A 26,222-nucleotide genomic window follows, 5' to 3' on the forward strand; every position below is an offset into this window, starting at 1 on the left:
GACTAAGGAGAGAAGTAGGGGTTAGTACTGGCAAAGACATTGCTCTTGGTGCCATCACATGTGGTGAAGTGTTGAGATTGGTTGTCACTGATCTTCCTGGGTGCCTGCTGTGGTCCAAGTATTCAGTGTTGTGCAGGCCAAATTCGATGGGGTTGTGCAGGCCAAATTCGATGGGGTTGTGCAGGCCAAATTCGATGGGGTTGTGCAGGCCAAATTCTTCCACACCAAACTAATCCAACCATGACTTTAAGGACCTTGTTTTGTCCACAGAGGCACAGTCATGCTGGAAATGAAAAGATCCTTCCCCAAACTGTTCCCACAAAGTTGGAAGCATAGCATTGTCCAAAATGTCTTGGTATGCTGAAGCATTAAATGACATGTATGCTTGCCATTCAGTATGAAATTTCAAAGAGTAAACTGGAAAGATTTTTTCAAGGCTACTACAAAAATAAGACATACATAATGATATCTAATGGTGTGTCAGGGTGCAAAATATCTACATATCTATTTGTGGAATTACAAGAGGTTTAAATTATAGCTATAGTTTCCCAGTAAAGTAGAAAACCTATTGATTTTCTTTCTTAAGTAATCCATTTCCCAAGTTACTGTTCCAGATACTATGTGTAATCTTTTCCAGACCCTTGATTGATAATAAATCAGCTCTGTAGTGTCCTTTTATCTCAAAACCCAGGATTATATTCAACTGTTCTATTACAATACAACACCAGGGACACATATATATATATAAATTGAAACTTAAAATTAGAGCAAGATTTGAAACATATCTAACATTAAAAAAAGGTCTTAACATACTAAAATACTAAATAATCTGAACCGACAAGACAATCAATGTCTTTACCTGACAGGGCAGACCATGGCAAGCTGACTGAAAGTGGAGGCACCACATAGACTGGTAGAGTCGAGGTCAGGCTACCCAAAGTCATTCATAGTAGGAATCAGAACACTTTACAGAAAGGCCCGGATAAATGATAAAAGTCTAGGCCAGGGTAAAGTACTGGTGAATCAAATAGCCAAGAAAAAAACCCAGAAAGGACAAACAGGATCATAATCAAATAGAGTCTAAGCTGGGTCTAAATGGGTAAGAGCAAATGCATGAAATTGGGGGGATGAGACAAAACTTTAATTTAAACTCTGAGGCCAGGTCAAAACATGGAATCAGCACTTCAAAGCAAAAATCACATATACAGATCTTAGCCAGGAAAAAACATTGTGGTAAAGGAAACTGAGAGAAACCCCAGTATATCAAGGCTTCTAATTGCATAATTGGCGTAAGTGACACAGAAATATGGAGATCCTTGCAACCCCTCATGCTTAGGGTAGCTGGTTTAATTTGAGAGGTTCCGCAGCAATGTGACTAAAAAAAAGTCGTCATACACGGGACCCCTAATGCCACAATTTAGTGCCACTAATCCTTTTTAATAAGATACACAGGTTGAAATAGAGTAAATAACACAATACCTTTACTTTTGCTCTCACTGATTTCTGGGCCTAGAATGTTTTGTCCTCTGAAGTGACTACAAATTCAGGAGGGCCTTTTATCGCTGGATAAGTAAAAAGTTATTCCTACAGAAAGTAAAGGGCCAGAAAACAGATGACTAAATACACACCAGGACAGGCTCTGCCACCCAGACACACACACAAGGACAGACTCTGCCACACCGACACCCAAACAAACACACCAGGACAGGCTCTGCCACCCAGACACACACACCAGGACAGGCTCTGCCACACTGACACCCAAACACACACAACAGGACAGGCTCTGCCACACCGACACCCATACACACACAACAGGACAGGCTCTGCCACACTGACACCTGCATTTGGAGGGTTTTCCTTTGGTATTGATTTATGTGATGGCCACAGCTGGCCCTCTTATTGTATTGATGCCTCCAGCCCCCACGTGTATTTGTGCACTCCAGAGAGCCCCCCATTGTGTATTTATGCCCCCAGCCAGCCGAATATTGTATATTTATCCCACCAGACAGCCCCACTTTAGTATTGATTGATGTGATGCCCCAGCCAGCACCCGCTTGTGAATTAATGCCCCCACACCCTTGCGTATTGCCCCAACCAGCCCCACATTGTGTATTTATGCCAGCCACCCCCCCTTTAGTATCAAATCAGGTCTGGCACCCAGACCTGCCTAGGACCCAGATTGGAAGAATATGACTTGCCATCTTTGCCCCCAAAACAGCCTGCTTGTGGCATCTTTCCCCCAAAACTGCTTGCCTGTGGCATCTTTGCCACCAAAACAGCCTGCCTGTGGCATCTTTCCCCCAAAACTGCTTGCCTGTGGCATCTTTGCCACCAAAACAGCCTACTTGTGGCATCTTTGCCACCAAAACAGCCTACCTGTGTCATCTTTGCCCCCCCTTACACATCCATGCTATCACACACACACATATTCATTCACTCGTTCACAAATATTTATTCCCTTATTCACAGATAATCATTCACTTATTCAGATATTCATTCATACATTGATACTCATTAATTCCCTCATTCAGATACTCATTTACATATATTCATTCACAAACATTCATTCACTCACTCCTTCACAGATACTCATTCATTCATTAATTCACTCACTCACTCACTCACTCACTCAATCTCACATACTCCTTCATACAGCCTCCCTCACCCCCTTACCTGAACTGAAGATGTACGTGCCACTCGCAGACCTCCGCAAACAACCTGTTCTACTGCACAAGGGATGCGCAGCAGGGTCATGTGACGTACGTGACATACGTAACGTGACTCCGTTAGATTCCTGGGTCCCCCTGGCAGTAGAAGAGACGCTGCTTGTGCGTGTCTACCAGGTAAGTAGCTGGCCCATGCGGAATTGATCGTGGGGGCTGCCCAGGCCCCCTAGAGTGACGGCCCCGGTCGCATTTGCTGCGGGCTTAAGGGGTAGGTGCCCCTTTTGCCCTGCGTTAAGAACGGCCGTATAGGCCCAGTCAGTCCGGTCCTGACAGGGCCTATTTTAAGGTAGGGGCCTGGAGCTGCAGCTCCATCAGCCCCTACGTCAATCCGGCCCTGGACCGCCCGGCCCACCGGAAAACATGGAACCATGTTAAAGAAAAGGATTGCTTACGAGAATCTTGCACAGAGGCCTTTTTTGCCATGGTTTCCTGTCACCAGCCTCTGCCCATGGACTTTGTACCAAATGTTTCCTATCCATGGTGCCTAGGATAAAGCCTAAGATATCTGCAGACAGATGACAATAGTTAGACTCTAACCATCACGGCAACATGACTCCAGCCTGACCTGGCATCCCTGCTTGTGACAATAGCTTGAAGGAGAGAAGAGAGAGAACAGATGTAATCTAAACATGTCAATACATACAAGGATGCAACAAAGTAAGAGAGGGAAGCATATTTTAAAAAAAGATAAATGTTAGGAAAGATGGTTAGAGGGTCAGGGCCTTAGAAGTAATGTAAGGAATTTTTACCACACTTAGAAAGTGGATGAAAAGTGGAAGAACTTTCCATAAGTGGTAAAGGTTGATACCATGATGGCATTTAAACATGTATGGGGTAAGCATAAGGCTTTGTAAGCCAAGACCATGGACTAAGTAGGACTTGAGTTTTTTTTTTACTTAAAAATATATATATATATATATATTGCAAAAACACATATTTTAATGTTACAAAAGTGAGACAAGCACCAAAAAGCATGCATGATTAAGTAAATTTTTATCAATTATGCGATTGGCAGTGAGAGGGATATATATATATATATCTTACCACATAGATTATTACTCACGGGAAAAATGTAAATAATGATTTAAGATTTGATTCTTTTGGTGTCCATATCTCACAATATAATGTTGAGTCAGCTGAATTGTTATTAAAAATACTTTTCAGAATTAGGTTGAAAATCTGAGTTTTTATTTCAAGCCAAGAAGGAATATCTTGGAGCCTTTATTCTTATAAAATAGGATCCATATACATAAATAAATGAGCTTTCTTATAAAATAGGATCCATATACATAAATAAATGAGCTCATAGAATGCGCTTAAGGTGGCTGTAAGTAAGTAAGGGTCTCCATAAGCACATTCTATGAGCAGTGAGTGAACATTATCTCAAATCATTGTAGCACTTTATTTGATTTAAACATATTGCACTATATATATATGTATATTTTGTTTCATGTATATGGATCCTACGTTATGAGAATGAAGGGGCCAAGTTTTAATCTTTTTTGCACATTGGTGTAATAAGCACACAACTCACTTGTTTAGGTTTATTGCTTTTTTGCTGGTTGAGACACCGGAGGGAACTGTGGCTAATCTAGACATTAGGCGCAGTGTACATTCACTTTTGCAAGAAGCAATATCATGTTTCTTCCAAAATCTTGCCAAGGACATTTTGAAAGCAAGCATTACATTAATAGCTAGGCGTTTGTTATGTTTATTCAGAAAAGATACCATCCGTAGACTATTTTGTAATATGTTCATGTACGTTTATACAGTGCACTGCTTCTTTGTGATACACCCAAAATTGCACCAAACTTGAGGTGGGAAATATCATTAGATGTTACTGAGAGCTCACTATTTCATGCTTAATTAGACATGTTGCTTAACTCATAGTGTGAAGAGAAAGGGAGGGAAATAAAAGCAAAAAATAAACACTTTGAGGGACGTGTAATTTTAGTTTTATAACTTTTTGTAATTATATTCAGGGTGACCTGACAAGATTACAGTTTCCTATTTACATCCTCGGGTGAGGTTCTTATACCTAATGAGAGTCTCCTCATGCTTAATACCTCCCCCATCGCATATGGTTATGAGCATACCTGGGAACTCTCCGAGTCTCTCTGCTTCTTGACACGCCTTGCTCCTCGCCCCCGACGACAGCGGGAACTCCCATTAACGTCAACGGGACCGACGGCAGCTGACGTCAGTGTGCCAATCTGTCCAATCTGCCCACAAGCCAGATCACTCTGTAATGCTTCAGCCATCCGCATCTTTCACTCATAAGCAAACACACCTTGGTAACAGATGGCTCTGAAGATTATGTCACTTAATGTTAAAAGTCTTAACTCACCTTACAAAGACAAATGTTATTTGAACAAGCTACCAAAATGAAAGCTACCATTCTTTGTGTGCAGGAGACACAGTTTGCAACAAACAAGATACCTACCTGCTTCAATGGAGCATAGACGTTTACCAAAGTGTATATAGTATCATTACGTTTACAAATCAATAAAAAACCTACTACCCACACCTCTGAAATTATCAATGCAACACCACAACTCCCTATGTAAGGGAATTTGCAATATCTCCATAATGTATGTAATGCTTCCAATGAGTTTCTTAAATGAAGGCAATATCTATGTGTTCTGTGAGTTGACACATATAAGAGGCATCTATCTAAATCTAAAAATTCCTCTCCCAGCTCTCGTTCATTCCATTACAGAGTGTAAAGTTGATGAGTCAATTGCATACATTAAACAAAAACATATAAAAATAACCGATCAACCTATCTAAATGTCAAGTTAGACAAATCTAATCATGTAGGTAAATGTTGTTTGGGAGAGGTCGAAAAAGTAATCATAACAGAAGAAGAAAAGGAGAAAATACATTTGATTAAGATCAATAAAGTTAAGTATCGCCTAGATAAAATCTATAAAGTGCAAGTGTAGCAAACTAGTCTCCATTATACCTTTGTAATCCATATCAAAAGTATTATTATGTGAATTTCCTTCCTCTGTATTTCATAGGTGTGCAAATATTTATGGGGAGGAATGAAACATTTCATTATAAACAATAGAAATATACATTACATGACTTAAATCTATGATGATAAGTGCAAGTGTAACAATTTAACCACAGTTCAATTTCTTGAACCACCTCAACATCAAGATTTATAAAATGCAGCATGCTTTTCCTTTAGAACTTCATAGGTCACATCAAAGAAATTGCCTCTCATCACAACATATTCACTAACTGCGCATTGTACAACTATACATAAAAATAAAAAAGTAAGAGAAATTTCAAAGATCTATAAAATGCCATGTTTTTCCCCTTGAAACCTTTGTAAATCACATCAGAGAAATTACTTCTTATTGCACCATAGATTATCTTTATAAATACTACTATTCAAAAGTTTGGGGCTGTTTTCATGGAAATCAAGGACATTTCTGGCTGTAACATAATTACAAAAGTGTTTTCTGATGATCAATTAGTCTTTTAAACGAACACAATGTGCCACTGGAACACAGGAGTGATGGGAGTGATAAAGGGTCTCTATACACCTATGAAGATATTCCATTAAAAATCAGCCATTTCCAGCTAAAATAGACATTTACAACATTAACCCCATCTGGGCTGGATTTCTTTTTATGCGAAAAGTTGATTTATAATAGAGAAAATAAAAAAGGTAATAATACATTTGATTTAAATCAATAGAATTGATCATTACATAAATAAAGTCTATTAAGTGCAAGTACTACAAAATTATTCCCATTAAACCTTCATGATCCATTACAAAAACATCGGTACGTAAATTTCCTTTCTTCTTGCTATATACATGGGGAAAAAGTACTTTTTAATTGAAATCAATAAAATTAACCGTTGTATAAAAAAACGGATTTGTAGGATCCTGTGGCCGGTCTTTTGGTCTTTGATTCTGGAGATCTTACTGTTTTCTACTGAGGAGATAGAGCCTAGGCAAATGCAGCTCATAGATAAGTTAATGTGCCTCAGAAAACTTGTCCAGTTCTTGGCATTTTTCTGATCAATTATGAATAGAGTACTTCAAAACATAATCAACTGGGAATCGATAAAACTACTTTTCTATTCATTTTTCTGTAGATAATGGATAGTAGACCAGAATTCATTATGACACTAAATACTGGATACAGATCCCCAAATTTGTGTGACAATTTTGATGCCAAAGCCTGTAAGCCGAAAAATAAATTGAGCTGAATAACTAATTACTACTAACGGTGCAGCACAAGTATAAGCAATATACTCAACCTATTGATACAGGATTGCTTTAACTTAATGTGAGGAAAACTCTATTGTGTGGTATCTGTTTCGATGGGATTTCTGCAAATAACTACAATTACTCTATCCTTGGCTTGTATTTTGTTTGCTACCCTGTGACAAAACCCATAAATCCAGTAGAATCCAAACCAGTTAATTCAATTTATTCTCCTAGTGGTAGAAGAGTATGTTTAAGTCTGTTTCTAGGGACCAGGAACCAGGCGGACACCAAAGGTAAAGTGCAGAACACTTTGTAAAAATTAAGGCAAACCGTGATCCAGCCGCGTATGCCAAAAGGCAAGCCGGGGTCAGGTAAATCTGGTAATTCTTCCCCCATGTGCTATTTCGGGTATCTTTGAATCAACCATATATTTTTGAAGACTAGACACCCCAGGGTATTTCAAATGCTAGTATTTTAACTCTTTCCATGCACTAATTCTATCACCAGTCTTTGTCAAACTTTGTGGTAGTCATTTTTTGTGTCTTTTTTTCCACACGCATTTTACTTCATGTATGAATTAACAGGTCCTGGTATATGTCACTGTCACACGACATCAGTAGCATCTCCTGAGTATAGTGATACCACCCATGCATGTGTTTGTCTGACTGTTTTGGGGCAAAAAGGCAACATTTGGGGCATGCACATTTTTCAATGTTGAACTTTGACATTTGGTGATCCACTGCCCATGCCCTATTTGGTACATCTTTGAGCCTGGCCAATTCAGCGTGCTCAATAATATATAAAAATATATATATATATATATAATAAAATACAATAAATATATTTTATTTTTTTGGCATTTTTTTAAAAACATTTTATGGAACTGGAAGGTTCCCCTGATGGTGAAATTAGTGGGAAATTATTTTTACATGTTACCATTTTTTAAAATTTTTTTTAGCTATTTTTAATTTTTTTACATTTATTTTACTAATCACATTGTGATCAGACAGCTGGGCTCCATTGGACTGCTTGAGTAAATTGATTGTAGTGAGGGTAATATGATGTTGATCCTGCCGGTGGGCATGGCACGTAGTTTCATTAGGATTTTGCTTGAGGATGGTAGGAGAGAAGGTGGCAAGCTTCTTTGAATATATATGGTTTTAATGACATGTTTACAATTACATAGGAGACAGGATATACCTTAAGCAGTCGACAAATATGTTAATTTTGTACCACGTTCTGTTATGATATAAAAGTTAATAACATATCCAGGTCGATGACAGATAGTCATGTAGATTTTGGTAAACCAGGAACATTGCTTAGAGCATGTATCTCATGAAAATGCACATATTTTTTCATTCTACGTATAATTAAATAAAATCGTATCAATACAAAACTTTAGACTTTAGACACATGACTAAAAGAATAAAAGTTTTGGGAGTGATTTAGTTAAATAATTACCACCACAGGCAACATCTAGAATGCATTCCATTTAAGTTATATTGGGTATGATAAAGAAAACAATATTTGTAAACTTTCCCTTAAGGTAGTTTTTAGCTAAATAATGTAGCTAATCTAATACAAATAAGGTTAATTTGACTATGTTCAATCAGTTCCATTGTGCAATTGAGCTTATCAACTGAAATGGCGGTATTTGAAAGGAAATTAAAAAAACAAACAATTCATCAATTAACTTTTCTGAAACAAAGTGCATATCACTATACCAGCGCCATTTTAAAAAGCACCATATTGCTATTTAAAGTACTAAAATTTGTATAGCTCTTGGAGAGTAAGACATTTGTGAGCAGTCACATCCCAGGTTTGTCTGAATACATTACTTAAAGAAGTTTAACTGATAACAAATTGATATAATCTGCCTATCTCATTTCCTCCACCCTGGCTCCTGTTACATTTGCCCCTCTGCTCACAACGCCTCCACAAACATTTGCGTTCCATGTTACATTCTCTCGCCAAACACAAAGAAAAATATACAGACTACACACAACCTGACACGACCATTAACAAACAACTACCCTTCAGGTAACTCAAAAACACACTATGTCCACATCCAGTTAAACCATCACATCTCAGAAATCAACTCAATCTCTTTATACTGCTTTCCCTTCTTTTCAGTTCATAATAGACTCTAATAGATACAGGTTCCAAATTACTAGCTTACATTAGGCATTTGAATAATCTCATCAAATGTATCTCATTAAAATATGTAAAATTGTCTTATTTTACATACTATTTTCTACATATTAGTCAAGTGAATGTATTCTAGCTAGGGTCGGTTACATCTGCAATTTTTTTTCCTGGACGGGTATTTATTTATTTTTTACATGTTAATAACTACCGATTTACTGCATCCCCCTGCATTATGGGACATTACTAAACTTGATTAAGTAGCCACAGCCTATTAAAATAAGATGCGTCTTTTTTTTGTTTTAGCTCTTATCTTAACTCGAACACACTGACTCTTTATCATACAGCCTCGTGGTCTCAATCATGCATGATTCTCTGACTAGTGGAATCAATGCAAGAAAGGGTTTTCATTGTACAAGCACCACTTCATTAGCATTGCCATAAACAGTCAGCTCAGTGTGGTGTTTGAGCAGGAACATCAACCAAAAATATGAGAGCATTAGCATCCCCAGGTCTAGAGGTATTGGAGCAAAAAGAAGCCCAGTTTTGTTAAACTATGTCATTGTATTCAGTACTATGCTTTTCAGGTCTTCATAGAAGAAAAAGGTTGAGTCTTGTCTTTTTGCAATTAGCCTCCGTGAGGTTAAAGAGAGACCAGGAGCCGTATAGGTGAAGGGGTTACATGATCCAGCCATGCACTCAGGAAGCAACTGGGGGAGGATTGGGGTCAAACATCGGTCAGCTACTCAGTTATGCGCTGGGTGGGATTTATTTTGGCAGGAAAATATACTGTACAAATGTATCTGAACATAACCATATTTATTATTTCAACTGATATACAGAGAAGAGAAGATTCCCGCCCTCCCTCCCCAAGTCTAGGTGTTCAGCGTAGGAATGCTGCATTGAATGTTGGGATCTTGCGGAGTGATACAGATGTTTTTTATACCTTGATCTAGTTGGTTGCCATAAGGGCATGGTATGGGCATACATTCCTGTTGTAGGTTAGATGATAGATGTTAGAGCGATGCTCATATGGTTTTTCTACATTCAAGGAGTTTATTGCCCCGACCCATCGTGTCCTGAGTTTTATTAACCGGTGGTATTTGGCGGTGCTGTCGGTCGTCAGTAGGACAATTAAGTTATGATCGGTTCAGTTTTAAATTCGGAATTTAGGATGTGTAAATTTCTATAATACTGTTAAATTTGGTGTAGTAAACAATGTCGCGGCATTTCGTAAATAAATGCCGTGGACAATTATAAATCCAATTTGTCTCCATGTCTTGAATGGTTAATACACAGTGCCTAAATGATAATATGAAGTGCATGGGTCAAGTAGTTGAAGCACCTTCTGTAAGTATTTATATTCATAGTGTACTTGGTGATATATTTTAAGAATGTCTGAAAACAAGGAGGGGGTCCCAACAAAGCAAACTAAAACAAAGGAGAAGGCCTTCCCGAAGGGGAAAACATCCACGCTGCACCTACACCACTCGTGCGAGACCAACGTCTGTATCACTGATCTGCACGTCAGCTTCAGCAAGGAATTTTACCCCTGACTAAGCGAACATGCAGGTTGGGCACACTGTATACTGTGTTGGAGTGACTATCCCGTACAACTGTGGGTACGCTGAATGCGAACCTTTTATCTACCAGGCTGAACTCACACAAGCGGTGTAGTTGCCGCAGGCACATTCTCCTCTTGAAAGTGTGTGAATTTGGAATCATGAACACTGACTGGACTGTCTAGCCTCCTGGATGAGTTGTCGATGCCCTCTTGGAGGAATTCTGGTTGCCAGCCACTCCTAGGAATAATGGCCACTGTTCCAAGTTTTGCGGAAGTTTACTGCCCTTTTGCATAAGCTCACCAGGAGGCCAAGTTCATGGAGAAAGGGAGGTAGAAAGAAGACAGAAGAACAAAAAGGGTCAAGAAAAGTAGCGGAGCTCCGGAAAAGGTAGGGAGACATTGAGAGTGAGCATGAGAGAGCATGAGTGAAAGTGTGAACAACAAAATTCTGAACTCTTTGCTTTCCTTTTGTTTGTTTGTTGGGGTCCTTCCTCGTTTTCCGACATTCCTACAAATTGACAAAATTGGCAAAGTATTAAAATTGTTCAATTATTATTAAAATTGAAATGCGTACAGATCGGAATGCACAAGTCTACTATCAAAATTTTAAATTATCCATAATTTGTTATTGGCCAAAGTGTTAGAATTCTCCTCTGGGATATGTCTATTAACTGGCATGTATGCTTATTATACTAAAAATGTAATTGTGTATGGCAGATATGAACATAAATCCAATCTTTTGATACAGTGATGTACTTGATGGGATCTTTTTGATCACAAAAGTCAATATATATATATATATATATATATATATATATATATATATATATATATATAATTTTTTTATTATTATTATTTTTTAAAAGAATTTGATACTAATTAAAAAAGCCTTTAGGATAATCTTATTAAACACTGATGTATCATCCTTTGTACTTAAACACTTATTACTGTGTCTTATAGCAGCCTGTTGCTTAGAAGGCTCTTAAGGTAATTGGTTTCCACAGCCTGCTTAGAACAGAGAATACCGTTCATTGATTATACATGCATGAAACACAAAAGGTTTGTATGAAAAACGAATGTACAAGTCTAGTAGTAAGAAAAAGCTTTGCGTTTTGACAAAATCTATGTTCTATAAATTTTCTTATATAAGGTATCAGTGTACTTCAGAGATCAAATTTAACAAGAGTTACTGTCTTACTGAACTGTAGCCATGAAGTCTGCAGTTCATAGGGACCCCTGATAACTAGAAATCTCTCTGGGTCAGTTTCATTGTGGAATCTTGCAAGAAAGCGCATTGGCCGTGTGTACATTTTAGGAAACATGACCTAGCATTAAGGTTCATTTTAATCCACAGTAGTACTAAAAAAATTCTTACCTGCATTATAATAAATCTGTGTCTGCTAGAAAAAATGTATGGTCTAAAAAAGATCAAGGGTAAAGGCACTTCCGTTTACATGAAGGGCACTTTTTCTAATATTATTTGCTATTTTTACATCTATATTGTTACACTTCAGTAAGCAAATTTTCAGATAATTAACCATGGGCATGAAGATTGTTTTCGCACAGTTTGAGATAACTTTTTTTCTATGCCAGTAGACAATATACCAACCACAGTTCTTATTCAAGACAAGAAGGGGTACTTTTGTGCATTATAAGTCATAATGTGCCTTCCATTGAAATTACATGGCCAAAATCTACTTCCTTTTGTGTCTTCCCCCCTTCTTTCTACCCAAATCTCTCATCTTTTTTTTTGTTTCTTCTGTTGTCTCTCCTCTTCTCTCCGTTGTTCATACAGTTTCTCACCCTGTTATCTCTCTTTCTCCCCTGTTCACACTCTCCTTCTCCTCTCTTTCTATTTCTCATTCCTCTTTTTCTCTTTCTTCCTTCGTCCCTTCTATCTATTCCCCCCTCCCCTTCTTCTCTCTCCCCCTCTCCTCCTCAACTCACGTATAATGTCATTATCTACATTATTTTAATTATTTATTTTCCTCATCTCATCCTTCCTCTCCTTGATCACTTAGGACATGCTTTTGATTTTCTTTGAAATATACGTATATTTCTCACTATATGTGAGGCTGCCATATGTGTCATCACTTGATTCTCTCACTACTAATCTCACTACCACTCTCATAACTGTAGAGACACAACCGCCCTAAAATATCAAAAAGTGCCACTAAGAAGTACAAATTAAATTGATAATCTAACGTTAATTAAATGAAGGCGACTACACTTAAGGATTTAATTATTCATTACAAAATCAGAGGAGAGGGAGTGGGACAGGGCAGGTCAGAGCAGAGGGGATGGATCACAATGGAGGGGGCAGAGCAGAGTAGTGCTGGAGGGAGTGGGTCAGAGCGAAGGGGCTGGAATGATCAGAGGGGAGCTGGAGAGGGTGAGGAGGAGTGAGGTGGAGGGTCAGAGCACAGGAGGGATGGCCCCAAACAGAGAGGCGTTGGAGCGAGTGGGTCAGAGCAGAATAGGAGTAAGAGACTGAGAGGATCAGAGGGGAGCTGGGGGGCATGAGGACAGGCATGGCAAAGACATCAGGTGCTGAGCTGGACAAGGACCACTCAGAGTGCAAGACTAACAATTTCAACTACTTCAAATATATATCCCCATCGAAGCGACGAGAGCTGTTTCTCTGTTAGTGTTGCTGTAGGTCTTCTGTCGATCCATAGTTCTCTAATATGCTTCATAAATCTCCTCTCACAGGTACTTATTTATTACATTGTTTGTTCGTTTTTATTTTATCACTCATATATTGGACTGACCTCCTGTTATTCCCAGTAACCAACGCTCTACCTAATTGTCAAAATACTTCTACAGTGGTAACACGGCTGCATTGATATTCTGCAAGTGTTATTGTATTATTGTTTTGTATTTTTATTTTGTTGTAAAAAACATATTTATATTTTTAGACATATGTATATATTATAGTGTATGTGTGTGTGTATATATATATATATATATATATATTATAAAGATTTTTTTAGAGATATTATCAATAAGCATGTACTTTATTTAACGGCAAAACTATTGGGAATTAATTATATATGTTTCAAGGTTTTACTCTGTAGGTAGGTTATTTTTATTAACAATAGTGCGTCTTTTTCTTCTCTTAGTATTTAACAGTAGGAGATGTTCCAGATTTTCATGTTTTAAGTTCAGATGACATCAGTCAGTATGATGAATACCACTGTGCACTGGGTAGTTTGATTGATTCTCCACACTACATACCAGCCATTGTACCCAACATGTGTTTCAATATGACAGCTGCTTCTAGGGTCACTGCAAGTTATTCTTTATTGCATATCTTATTTATAGTCTCACTGGACAAAAAAAAAAAGAAATTATTTACTATCACTCTCATGCAGACAGGTAAGCTAGTCTTATTACACTTTGGCAAAAACAACACTTGTCTGTACCATATGACTCTATTAAATATTTTGATAAAAAATTTTCATCTGATTATGTCTAAAAATACAAAACAAAAACAGATATTATTGTATTTTAGGAAAGTAACCAGTATATTAAAGAACAACATTTTTTAAGAATATCAATGCAACCATGTTACCACTGTGGAAGTGTCTTGACTATTAGGTAGAATGTTGGCTATTGGGAATATCAGGAGGTCAGTCCAATGGGTGATAAATTAAGCCAACAAACGATGTAATAAATCAATACATTGGAATATTCTTCTGGCTTTATGCCTCAAATTGATCCATGGGAGAAACTGAAATGCAGAAGTTTTTCTGTATAAAGCAGGATGGCGTCTTTTTGTGTATTTTACATTTTGTTTTAAAAAATGTAGCAAAATGTAAATGTTCATTGGAATGTTTAATATTTAAGAATATATGTATGATTGTGATAGATATTTTCTTACATTTAATTGGGAAGCCTATGTTTCCTTGTTCCTTATTCTGTTGGTTATGGATCATACAACTTTTCCCTTTATTATGGTACCTTTTATCAGTAGATTACATAATAGAGGTCTCTTGTTACTCCACGAAACTGTACGTTTTTTTTGCAAAACAAAAAAACTAGGTTTCTAAAAAATGGGTGACTGGATAAGTAAGGATGGGAAGAGGCTTAGGAATGTGCTTATTGTCACTTTTCCTCACAGAAGATGTCAGTAGATGCCGCAGTATTGGAAGCTTAAATAAAATATGACCTGGAGTACAAAGAAAACAAAAGTAAATAGTGATCAAAAGACATAGCTACAAAGTTTTAAATAAATTATGTGGAAATAAGAAATGTCCAACCATTGTCAGAGAACCTTATGCTATTTTGTTTTGGGAACATTTCCATGTTGATGAATCATAGCATAAATTCACATAATTTGGTTCTCTCAATATCTAAGTTAAAGTAGGGTACATTTTGCCTTAGGGTCAAGATAAGAGATACGGCGAAGGGAAATATAATTTTTTTATATTTCTGGTGAACAGAGAAAATGGCAGCTAAGCACTTCTAGCATTAAACCTTAAAGCTTTTGTTCTAGTGTATGTTCCCCTCTAAGTAGACCATGTTTTAAAATATACATGTGCACTTATTAATACAAAAGCTGTCAAATACAATCACCACTGTTAAACATATTTGAAATATGTCATTAAAATATTGTTTATAGTGCTTGTCATGAAAAATATCAGAAACAACTTCTGTCTGCATAAGTCACATTTTCAATTATGTAAAGTAATAAAATATTTTAACATGTAATTAAGTATTATAGCATATTAAGATCATCAGGAAAAAAATCCATAAATCATAGCATTTTCCTCCCAACATTATCTCATTGCATCACATGGCTTGTATCGTAAAAAAAATCAAGAAGAATATCAAGGCCTCTTCTGCTTGGTAAGATTTTGTTTGAGCAGCATCCATTTAACGTGCCGACCAAGTAGCTTGAAGCGATTTTCATGTTAAGGTAGTGATGCGTTACATAAAAACACCTCGCCAATGTGTAGTGAATTTCAAAGAACAATGCTTTCTTTCTACATGTTATTGAAGCATTATTCTCTACAAGGATGAGAAAGTGGCATTTGTAGAGAATGTAACATCATATACCGTATTTGCTCGATTATAAGACGAGGTTTTTTTCAGAGCAAATGCTCTGAAAAATACCCCTCGTCTTATAATCGAGGTCGTCTTCTAATTAGACCTCAAAAAAATGTCTGCTGGGGCCAGGCTGCTTACCGCAGCGTCTCTTCTATTAGCAGCAGGAAGCTAGCAGAGTGTCACATAATTCTGCCTCCCCCTCCTTCCTCTGGGGGCGGGGCCAGAGAAGTTGCTCGCACAGCCGGGCCCCTGCAGAAGTCTGCGAGTGGGAGATCTGCAGTTCAGGTAAGGGGGTGGGGGGTTTGAGTGTGTGTATGTGTGATTAATGGAATTAATGAGTATTTAAATGTTTGTGAATGAGTGTGTGTGTGATAGCATGGATGTGTAAGGGGGGGGGTGGTAGCATGGCATAGGGAGGCTGTACTCAAACTCCTATCATCCCCAGGTTCCAGCATGTACTGGCTACCTTGGCTTGATAGGAGTTTGATTGCTGTTAGCAGTTATTTACCTCCAGAAATGCCCTTTAACCCCCTATATGCCACTCTGGCATATGGGGGGTTAAAAGGCATTTCATGGGGCAGAGTGGCATATAGGAGGGCATAAGACATTTCTGGAGGCAGAGTGGCATATAGAGGGTTAAAAGGCACATCATGGGGCAGAGTGGAAAATAAAGGGGGATTAAGGCATTTCTGGGGGCAGAGTGGCAACCTTGGGGGCAGATGTGCATAACTAGGGGGGGCAGGTTGGCAAATAAAAGGAAATAAAAAAATATATATATTTTTCTCAATCATAGCTTTTATTAAATATGAAAACATTGTTTACATGAATTAATATTTACTAGTAAAACTTTTTTTCCTATAGGGTAGTCTTATATTCAGGCTTTTTGTTTTTTTTCCTAAATTAATATTTAGATTTTGGGGGGTCGTCTTATAATCAGGGTCGTCTTATAATCGAGCAAATACGGTATTTACTTGGAGCTTGGATTTACATATAAGCAGCGGTTGCACGTCCTGAACAGAGTGATGTCACTCTGTTTGAATTTTTGCACCAAATACAAATTTGATGCCTTTTTTCCTCCTATGCTCTATAAAAACCTCAGAGGCTTACTAATCATTGCCCTCTGATGGTCACACACATGCTTGTCATAGTGTATCCAAAGGTCAGATATTTTTGATGGTAGTGTTTTTTTCAGTAATGAAACCTGGAGCCCAAACATTTTTTGATACAGCTTTTATTTTAATAAGTAAGTAAACTAATTGCAATATTTTTCCCCAAATTACTTCTCTGCTCCACAAACATGGATACAATATTGAGTCATGAGTGTGAATCATCTCACATATTGGTGGACACATAGCTACCAAATCTCTGGGAACCATTTATAACACCTTGAAGAATTGTAAGTATTTGGGAACATTTATCCACATTTCAGTAGATAAAATTTGAATTTTCATCAGTTATACACTAGATTCTTTATATATTTTGGGCTTTCTTTATTTTAAAAGGATTTAAGAAAGCCAATGTGTTTTGTTGATTTCTGTACTGCAGCTGCTCTTCTTTTTCTATGTCCCTTGTGACAATTTAAATCTTGTAAGTGGCATTTATGTCCTTAATTTTTTCATGGAGATTGACATTTTGTATTACAACTAACTGTGACTCTGATGGCAATGCTGTTTTTTCCATGATCCAGAAAAGAGACAGTAAGTAGGCTATATTTTATTAGGGTTGCCACATCAGAAGCAATTTTGTTGTATCCTAAAGTAATTTCTGTATATCTATCATTTAGAACAAAGGATGCTTCTAGAGTGCAGATGTGCACACTGGGAGCAGATGTAGCATAGTGTAAATCCTACTTCATCTTCCTACTTTGTCCTTGTAAGTCTTTCACACTAATATGTCCGTTTTATGGTCCATAAGTGACCACACTCATGGGTGTAACTAAAACAATTAGGAATTAATTTGTTTAAAATTGTAACAACTTTAGGTTTTAATGCAGCTGTGCAGTACCATTCATTTCTCAGAAACTCTTTGTTCTAGAATAAGGGCTCGTTATAGGGAGTTCTTCATGTGGGGTTATAATGTAACCCAAAATGCATTTCCTTAAAAGACAGTGTAGAAACATAAAAATGTCCTGGAAAAGAAATATTTTAGTGGAAAATTCAGTTGTGGTGAAATTGTGAATAATGTTTACTAGTGCAAACTCCAATAGAATGACACTGGATAGAGTAAGCAAAGGGCAAACAAATATGGGCATCTATAATGACCTGAAAAGTAATGTTCAACAATTTTAAATCATTAAAATGTTTTTTAATCTATATCTAGATTTGCTATAAAGGATGATAACTTCCTTTTCATTATTCCTGCCACCTTATCTTTATGGAAAGATGGTATGGAACAGCAATATTTAAGCTGAAACCTGCATCTAATACCTGCGAGCAAGCGATCCTTGCTTATTTGGTTTGTGTATTTGTCTGGCGGGGACATCATAGACACACCATCTGCACCATTCTTTTTACTTTGGGTAGAGGCTGTGGGTGGAGGCTCAGTTGTGGTTTAACCATTTAACCAGACCTGGGAAATTGTCAACTGTGCAGTCCATTGAACCAGTTGTAGTTGGTAGAGTGATCTTTGCCAACAGACATAGATCTCTCTTCCGTAATACACTAGAAAGGGAGAACAGGAGAACATTGGTTGCTACCTTTGCAGGGGTATTCCAGAACTGATGCCTAGTTGCAGCTACACTTTTAAAAATCCTATTGTAATGCCAGTATCTCTTTATATCCTAGTTTTTTCATTCCAATATGTGGTAGGATTGTTATTCAGTTGCTTGTGATGGATTAACATATGTTATTGAATTCATCTCTATATCTGTGTAAACCAGTCCTGAAAACCTGAACATTTTAAACAATGGCTCCAGTAAATAAGAAAGGTTAAACCATTTGTCCTCAAATGCTGTTCATTACAAAATACAAAGAAGAAGGAAAGAAGAGGAAACACAAGTGTATTGTTATTATGTTAAAGCCACCAATGACATTTAACATAGTAACTGTTCTCATTTCACGTATGTAACCTGTGATTAAGTGGGAGTAGTTGCATGTTGCCTCTTTAAGTTTGATGGCAAAAGCTAAATCTTTTATCGTATTGAACAATTTGCATGTCAAAAATATGCCTCCTGGATACCAATTATTTTGAACTATGAAAAACTGCAAAATACAAGACATTTTAAAGTTGTGCAATTTGTTTGATACTATATTCCTTTATTCATTGCCAAGTTAAGAATGGATAAAATATCTCTTTTTGTGATTTTATTGTGCCTACTTTTATTACACAATAGGATTTTGATTCAATTGTTATGGATGGTCATTTCATAAATTATATAAATACTGCCCAATTTTATTTTAGTGTGGAATAAGCAGTTTAATAATAATAATACATCTGCAAAAGGGGCAGGGCCACTGCGCATACCACAGGAACAGCCTCTCCCCAATCCTCCAATCCAGGAAGAGGGTGTGGGTAGGGGCTCCGCCATTTTGAAGAAGTGCTCTGGGAGGCTTGATTAATGAAGCTAATACTGAGAGTGAGAGAGTGAATGAGAGTATGAGAAAGTTCGAACGAGCATGAGAAAGCGTGAGCAAAGGGGGGGGTCAACAAATTTTGTTTCTTAATGGACAAAAAAAAAAGAAATGTGTCCGAATCATTTTTGGTCCATATGCACAAGTCTAATATCTATTGTTTTCCCTTTAAAAATAGATTTCCCACCAGAGTACTGTTACATTATTGCCCAGAATGTGAGTAGTAGTATGTGTCTGGCATTTAAAATTGTAGTGTGTTGTAAATACTTTAATTAAATATCACAGGTATTTGTGCCACTGATGCCTCAACTAGCCTCAGGAATAATGTGAAAACAGACCGGATTCTTTTTAGTGCCTTAGCAGTCCACATCTAATACCACTTGGGGATATCTTTTGTTCTGTTAGAGTCAGTAGGTTTGCCCTTTGCAGATGCACAAACTGGTTCTATGAAGATTGTATTGTTTTTTCATTGCTTTCCCTCTCTTGAGACAGTTTCTTCTGCAAAGCAGCCTGAGGTTGATGACCAAATTGCACAGAGTTATTACAATTGCAACAGGGTAAATCAATGTTCTGTGTTTCATAGCTTGTTCTTAATGGTACAGACATAAAGTAGAAGAATATAACAAATAATGATGGTTCTTGCTAGTTGAAATGATTTTAATTCATATACTTTGTAATGTATCAAATGGCAAATTAGTAAAATTATTAATAATTATTATTGGAAGTATCACTGTCATGGCTACTATATAGGATTGTTTTCAATGCTGAGCAAAAAGGGCTGCTGCCCTGGGTACACAATTACCTTAAGTGTTTATAGTAGTTATGTCTTGGGTTCTGTTAATAGAGTAAGAGCAGGTACCATTGGACTGGGCCCAATTATAATTAAAGTTATTAAGATATGAGTGTACGATCAATATAAAAATCATTGAAAATATTCTGCGTTTTCACAACTTTATTACATTCAGTGAGACCTGAGTCAGTTTTTGACCTATAGCTGGATTTAGTGTACTAAATCTACATATATTCTGAATATGAAGAACTACTTGTCTCTGAATGAGTTACACATTTGTGACATTTATTTGAAATTAAATGTCAGAAGAGTGTAAGATAGAAATTCAGCATTCTGTACAGAGTTTGTGTAGCTGCATTTTATCCAATGTTGTTAGTAGTGTGGGTACTTGATCTCTGGCAGTAATTGTGGTGAACATTACAGTGATGGCATTGTAAAGTCTGTAGGCATATTGGGCAGACTGGGACCAGGGGTCCAAGAAGCTGGTGTAGGCCAATGACAATATCTGTGTCTAGTACGTAACAGAGTTTCAGGGCCGGTTCATGACCAAATAGTACCCATACAAAAATACTGTTTAACCCTCCTTCCATACCCTTATTACACATTTTCTGCTGTTTTCACTCAAAACATTATGACCATATTATGACCACATTATGACCTCCTGGAATAGGTGTATATCAAGGGATGAAAGAATGATTTGGAGCCCAATAGAGTAATTTGCCCATAGTAAAGCAATCCAAAGGCTGACACTAATTTAGACCTGTATCCCTACAAATATGCCACTGCTAGAGACCTTCTGATTCAGGCACCCCAGGCAAATCAGCCATGTAAGTACTTCTTATAGTAATTATCAAACAGATACGCCAAGACATCTCATTATTGCGAAACACAAACCGAGGTAAGAAACAGAAAAAGGCAAAAGAACTAGACATTTAGTCTAGTATAGATCCGTAGAAGTCATGATAAAACAAAAACTACTACACATGGTAATGTTCTTTTGAGAATGTCACTTTATGATTGATTTTGAAATAATTCAAAATTTTTAAATACATTTTATGATAGCTACATAGAGACACATTGCTACATATCATTCGTATAAAAAGTGCATTGTAACCAAAATTATGTCATAAAAGCTACCCATGATGTATCATGTAATTACCATATATGTACTTGAAAAAAATATTTAGTTGGTGCAACATGAAGAGAGAATAATATGTGCATACAAGAGGTAGGGAGGTTATCGTTATCGTCTTTAGAAAGAAACAACAAGTTGTATTATTTTATCCTTGAAATAGCTGCACTTTTTAGTTTACCATAATAAACATGGATGTTGCTCTTATTGCCCCAAAGAAAATGTAGTCTTTAGATGTAGATACTTATTATAGGGCCGACATAGAAAGAAATGTAAAGTTACATCATCTTTCGGGACCTCAAACGTCTCTTCAGATGGAATATGAAAGTTTACATAACTTTACATCTTCTTCTCTGTTGACCAAATAAAAAGTATGGACTTCATTCTATTTTTCTATGCAAATCTTATATGTTAACATTTCTCAATATAGATGTCATGTTTTAAAGATATTATGCTATAGCTCTTGGTTTTATATTATTTTATTATTTTAAAGTTATGTAGCTGATTTTTATTATTATTTTTAACCTATATTTGTTCTTTAGGACTACTTAACGACTCACAAGTATGGGAATGCAGCAAGAAATGATTTGTGGAACACACTCTCCAAGGTAATAGAGATATACTATATATAATTTAAGTTTTCCATAAATATTTTCATTTTTCTGTGCGCTTTATTATTTTTGAATGCATGTATAGCTCAGATCTGTAGTATATAAGCTTCACATATTATATATAATATGTTATATTATTATATTGTTTAATATTAAGGCCCTGAAGAATGAAGGTAAATCTGTGAATATCCAGCGAGTGATGGACCAGTGGACACTTCAGATGGGCTATCCTGTGATAACCATCCTAAGGAATGAAACAGTAGAGGATGGAATAACAATTACTCAGGAACACTTCTTATACAATATGGATGCAACTATCAGAGACTCAGAGCTCACAAATAAGAGGTAAATGCTTAAAAGTTATCTTATATAATTTGATTTGTCAGGAGAGCTGGCAAGGGGATCAGGAAACAATAGTCCTCTGGGCTGCTCTGGGTCAAATATTTTAGCCCACTGCCCACTGCCTGTTATTATCTTATATTCTTGTTATATTGACCAAAAGGTGGTGCCTTTTAGTGATTATGTGAAAGACAGGACTGAATATTGAACTCTAATTAAGTTTGTCTGGATGTAAATGATACAAAGAATGTGTAATAATCAGGTGTAAAGTGAAAGTGGCTAAAGTAAAATGAATCACTTTAATTATCTCTCCCTTCTGTAAGTAGCAGAGAGATAAAACATTTAATGATTTAATGTCTGCAGGAAAGAAGAATAATACCCCTCTGAGTTGATGGGGCCATATTATTATTATTATTATTAAATATGTGACTTTAGGTGAAGCACAGAACAAACGCTGCTGAATCACTGAGGGTAAAACTCTAAAGTTACCCCAAAAGTAATGTGAAATAACAAAGGTAATTAGTGACAGCATTCAAAAAACACAAAACAAAACAAATCAATAAATAAGAAGATATACATCCCAAAGCATTTGTTTCACGGATGGTGTAAGTTCTCAAGAATCCTAAGTACTTGAAATAACTTTATTTTTGAGCTCTGTCACTAATTACTTTATTGTTATTATTATTTCATGATTAATTATATGGTAAGATTGGCTTAATAAACCCCTATGTTGGACCTATGTATCCTAATGAGACAAAACCTCATTTTTGTGGAGCTTCTGGGCATACCATCTCCACATTTCACCAATCGGGGGAGAGGATTTGCCCAGAAGGTCTGCCATTTTGTGGAGGTTCACCGAAGGTCATGTTCCATTGTCAATGGAGAAGTAGATGAAAAACAAATACTTTTTTGGAGCAACATATGAAGAAAGAAGACAGAAGAAAAATACAAAAGGACAAGAAGATGCAATACAAGAAGCAGAGCCACACAGCACAGAGACAGAGACACAAAAGTGGTCAGCAGAGAAGGTAAAAGATTTGGAGATAATTTGTTTGTTTCGTTGAGGTCCCTCCTTGTTTGAATTGATGAAATTGGAACATTTTGTTTATATTGCAATTTGTAAGAATTCTAATGCAAAAGTCTAGTGGGTAACAGCGTGTTCATGATAAATTGTCTGTATCACAAAACATTTCTGTATATTTTTTTCTGCACTTTGTCATACATACCCTGATAATGTATATTGACAATTATTAAGACTTTTTGCTATGAGTAGGTGTTTATTCACCACTGTGAATCAATTTGTTTTTGTTCTCCATTGATGACGAATAGTAATTATTTTTGTATGAGTATTGGTGATTAAAAAAAATATTTTTTGGTGGTCAAAAGAGCCATTTTTGGCTCTTTTTATTTGAACTGGGTTAGTATATATGAAGTGTTCTTCTAAAGATGAAAGACAGTTAATATAGTGGATGTTTCACTACATCATGTTAACAGGACATCTGTGTCTAAGCAGCAAAGCAAGGGCTAGAGTTCAGAGGTTCAAATTCCCCAATAACATCATCTGTACAAACTATATTTTCAGCTACTTGCAAAAATGTGATAGACTGTCAACAAGGCAGCAGAGAATATGATTCTAATAAGGTATCCTACTTCAAATTCCCTTGTGTAAAGACTTTAAAAAAATAATTGTTGAACTAACCCATAAAAGGGGTCGTTCATATTTGACCACATCATATATTCATAAAGTAGAATGTTTAGTGATTCCCAATCATAGACTCAGACAAGTAATATATTCATGTTGACCTAAAATTCCACCAATAGCTCATAATAACTGAAAGAGAAACGCATTTTTAAAGCTGTTAAGATTCTATTACCTGAGATAAATTACTTCGCTTGTTTTTAATCTCAGTATTTCATATTTCAGTTGTATTTAATTAGCATAAATAAATGTACCACAAGGACTTTGAGTAACATGTCCCACTATATATTTCAGCTTATAAAAGGTGTGACACGCTTCATATTAGAATAGTTAATTTATTTAATCAAACATGATGCTTAGCAAATTTGGAGGTTTCATTTTTTTTAACTATATAATAATATATCAACAGATTTTAGGATAAAAGCCTTCATACCTTAAAGGATAAAGACAACTAAAATGCAAACTCCTTGAATGTGAAAGAACATTTTGTAACATTCACACTTTTTTGAAAATAGTTCCATATGCTGAGAAATCTTGAGTTACCTGAAATATACATTTTACACAGAACAGTAAAGCTGTTTAACTTTGTATTGTGCTTCTTCCAGTTTTCTTGAAGGTACATAAAAAAAGCCTGAGTTCGGTCTAATCTACAACTTGTATATTTTCTAATATGTTCCATATTGTTCAATGTTGCTCAACTAAAATAAAATGTTATTTCCATTAAACCCCTGATCCAATATGCATGTCTCCTCTTCTTAAGAGATTTTAGAGGGCTATAGAGAAAATATATTATTAATAAGTAAAATCATGGAATTGTTGACTAAACTATGAGTACATCAGCGATTTAAAATAAAATGTCATCAAAATAAGGTAACTACGCACTAAGCATTGATTTAACTATGCAGCTCAGTTAACCCTGACAACCTTCCCCGGAGGAAGATTTGGCCTTGCATAATGCAGTTAACGTAGTGAAATGTCTCACACATCCAACTATTATAGAAGACTAGCCACGTTCTTTTCACTGCAAAACTTTATTTTCTTGAGTTGTCAGTTGAGTGCTGTTAAGATCAGTCAGCTGAATTATGTGTTACACAGTTGATAACAAAGTCCTAACTGTATAGATCTTTTTGTATTGATAAAACTATACAAGATTGCACTACAGTATTCACATGTGGTTTGGCATTTAATAACTATTTTTTCTTACAAGTAAACGACACATGTGATCTATAACATATAAGCAGGCCATAACACATATTAGCATTTGTTTAGGTATAAATAATGTCTGGCGGCCTAATGAGAGATAAAACTTTTACTTCAATTGAATGGGCACAGTAATGGAACTCATTTTAACACTTTTCCCCTATATTTAGATGTACAACTGTTCTTAATACACCACCTCCGAATCTATAATGTGATCACTTTGCTAATATATGTAGCCTAAGTGGCTCTGGGCTCATAATGTAAGATCAACATTATGCAGCTTGTTCAGTCATCCTTTATCCTTTTCTAAAATAATCCATTGGTGTGCACAATGATAAGGCAATACACATCATAACTGCAGACCTTGATATAACATATCTACAGAAATACAAATGATACCAGGCAAATGAACAGGCAATAGGATGCTTCCATTGGGCTTCTGGAAAAAAGAGGTACCTGCTGTGGTCTCCCCGGGGTTCTGTCTCCAAAAACAAACTTTGTATCAATCACCGGAGAATCTTATTTTAGTACACAATATGGCAGTCTTAGATGTCTTCCTCTTGAATTGTTTACTCATGTATCCCACTAATAAATGAAGTTAAGGCTTGTGTATCTAGTCGAAAGCAAACCATTAGACTTACTATGTAAATCGTTCAATTGTAATGCTACAATATGGATAGATTGCTGCAGAAATAAAAATGCTAACAACTGAATAATTTGTTTCTTATTTTTTGTTTTCACTTTACATATAAAATAAAACTTTTTGGGAATTAAATCATGCCTCTCTTGAAATGCTATTTATGTTGTTGCTTCCTTCTGTGCATGCAAATGCATGTTCGCACTTTAATTTTGTACAATTTAACAGAATATAGTTTTATAATATTTAGCTGGATATAACATTTCTCAGCGTTCATAATTTATAACCAATGTATCTTCTTTTAATTTTCTGTAGCAGACTGTGAATTTGATAAACTGTGACTTCAACTCCTAAGCCCTTTGATCGCTTACGTTTGTTGAGACTGTACCAGATCCTGTGTCAACCAAACTTTCAAATGCACATGCTTTTGAAGATTATTTTTTTTCAAAATATGCCAGTTAGATTCCTAAAAAAGGACCATGTCTTTGAGTAGTTCAACAACAAAATTGTCCTGGAAGACATAAGAG

General features: G+C 36.3%; 1 protein-coding gene across 1 annotated transcript in view; it reads left to right on the plus strand.

The window, feature by feature from the left end:
• TRHDE (thyrotropin releasing hormone degrading enzyme) overlaps positions 1 to 26,222 on the plus strand; it is a 330,613-nt gene that overhangs the window by 241,227 nt on the left and 63,164 nt on the right. Inside the window, exons 8-9 of the mRNA XM_053465546.1 lie at positions 21,752 to 21,817; positions 21,978 to 22,165. Of these exons, the coding sequence (XP_053321521.1) occupies positions 21,752 to 21,817; positions 21,978 to 22,165 (254 nt within the window). The remainder of the gene's footprint in view (positions 1 to 21,751; positions 21,818 to 21,977; positions 22,166 to 26,222) is intronic.

Source organism: Spea bombifrons, chromosome 4, assembly GCF_027358695.1.
Source record: "Spea bombifrons isolate aSpeBom1 chromosome 4, aSpeBom1.2.pri, whole genome shotgun sequence".
Taxonomy (NCBI): domain Eukaryota; kingdom Metazoa; phylum Chordata; class Amphibia; order Anura; family Pelobatidae; genus Spea; species Spea bombifrons.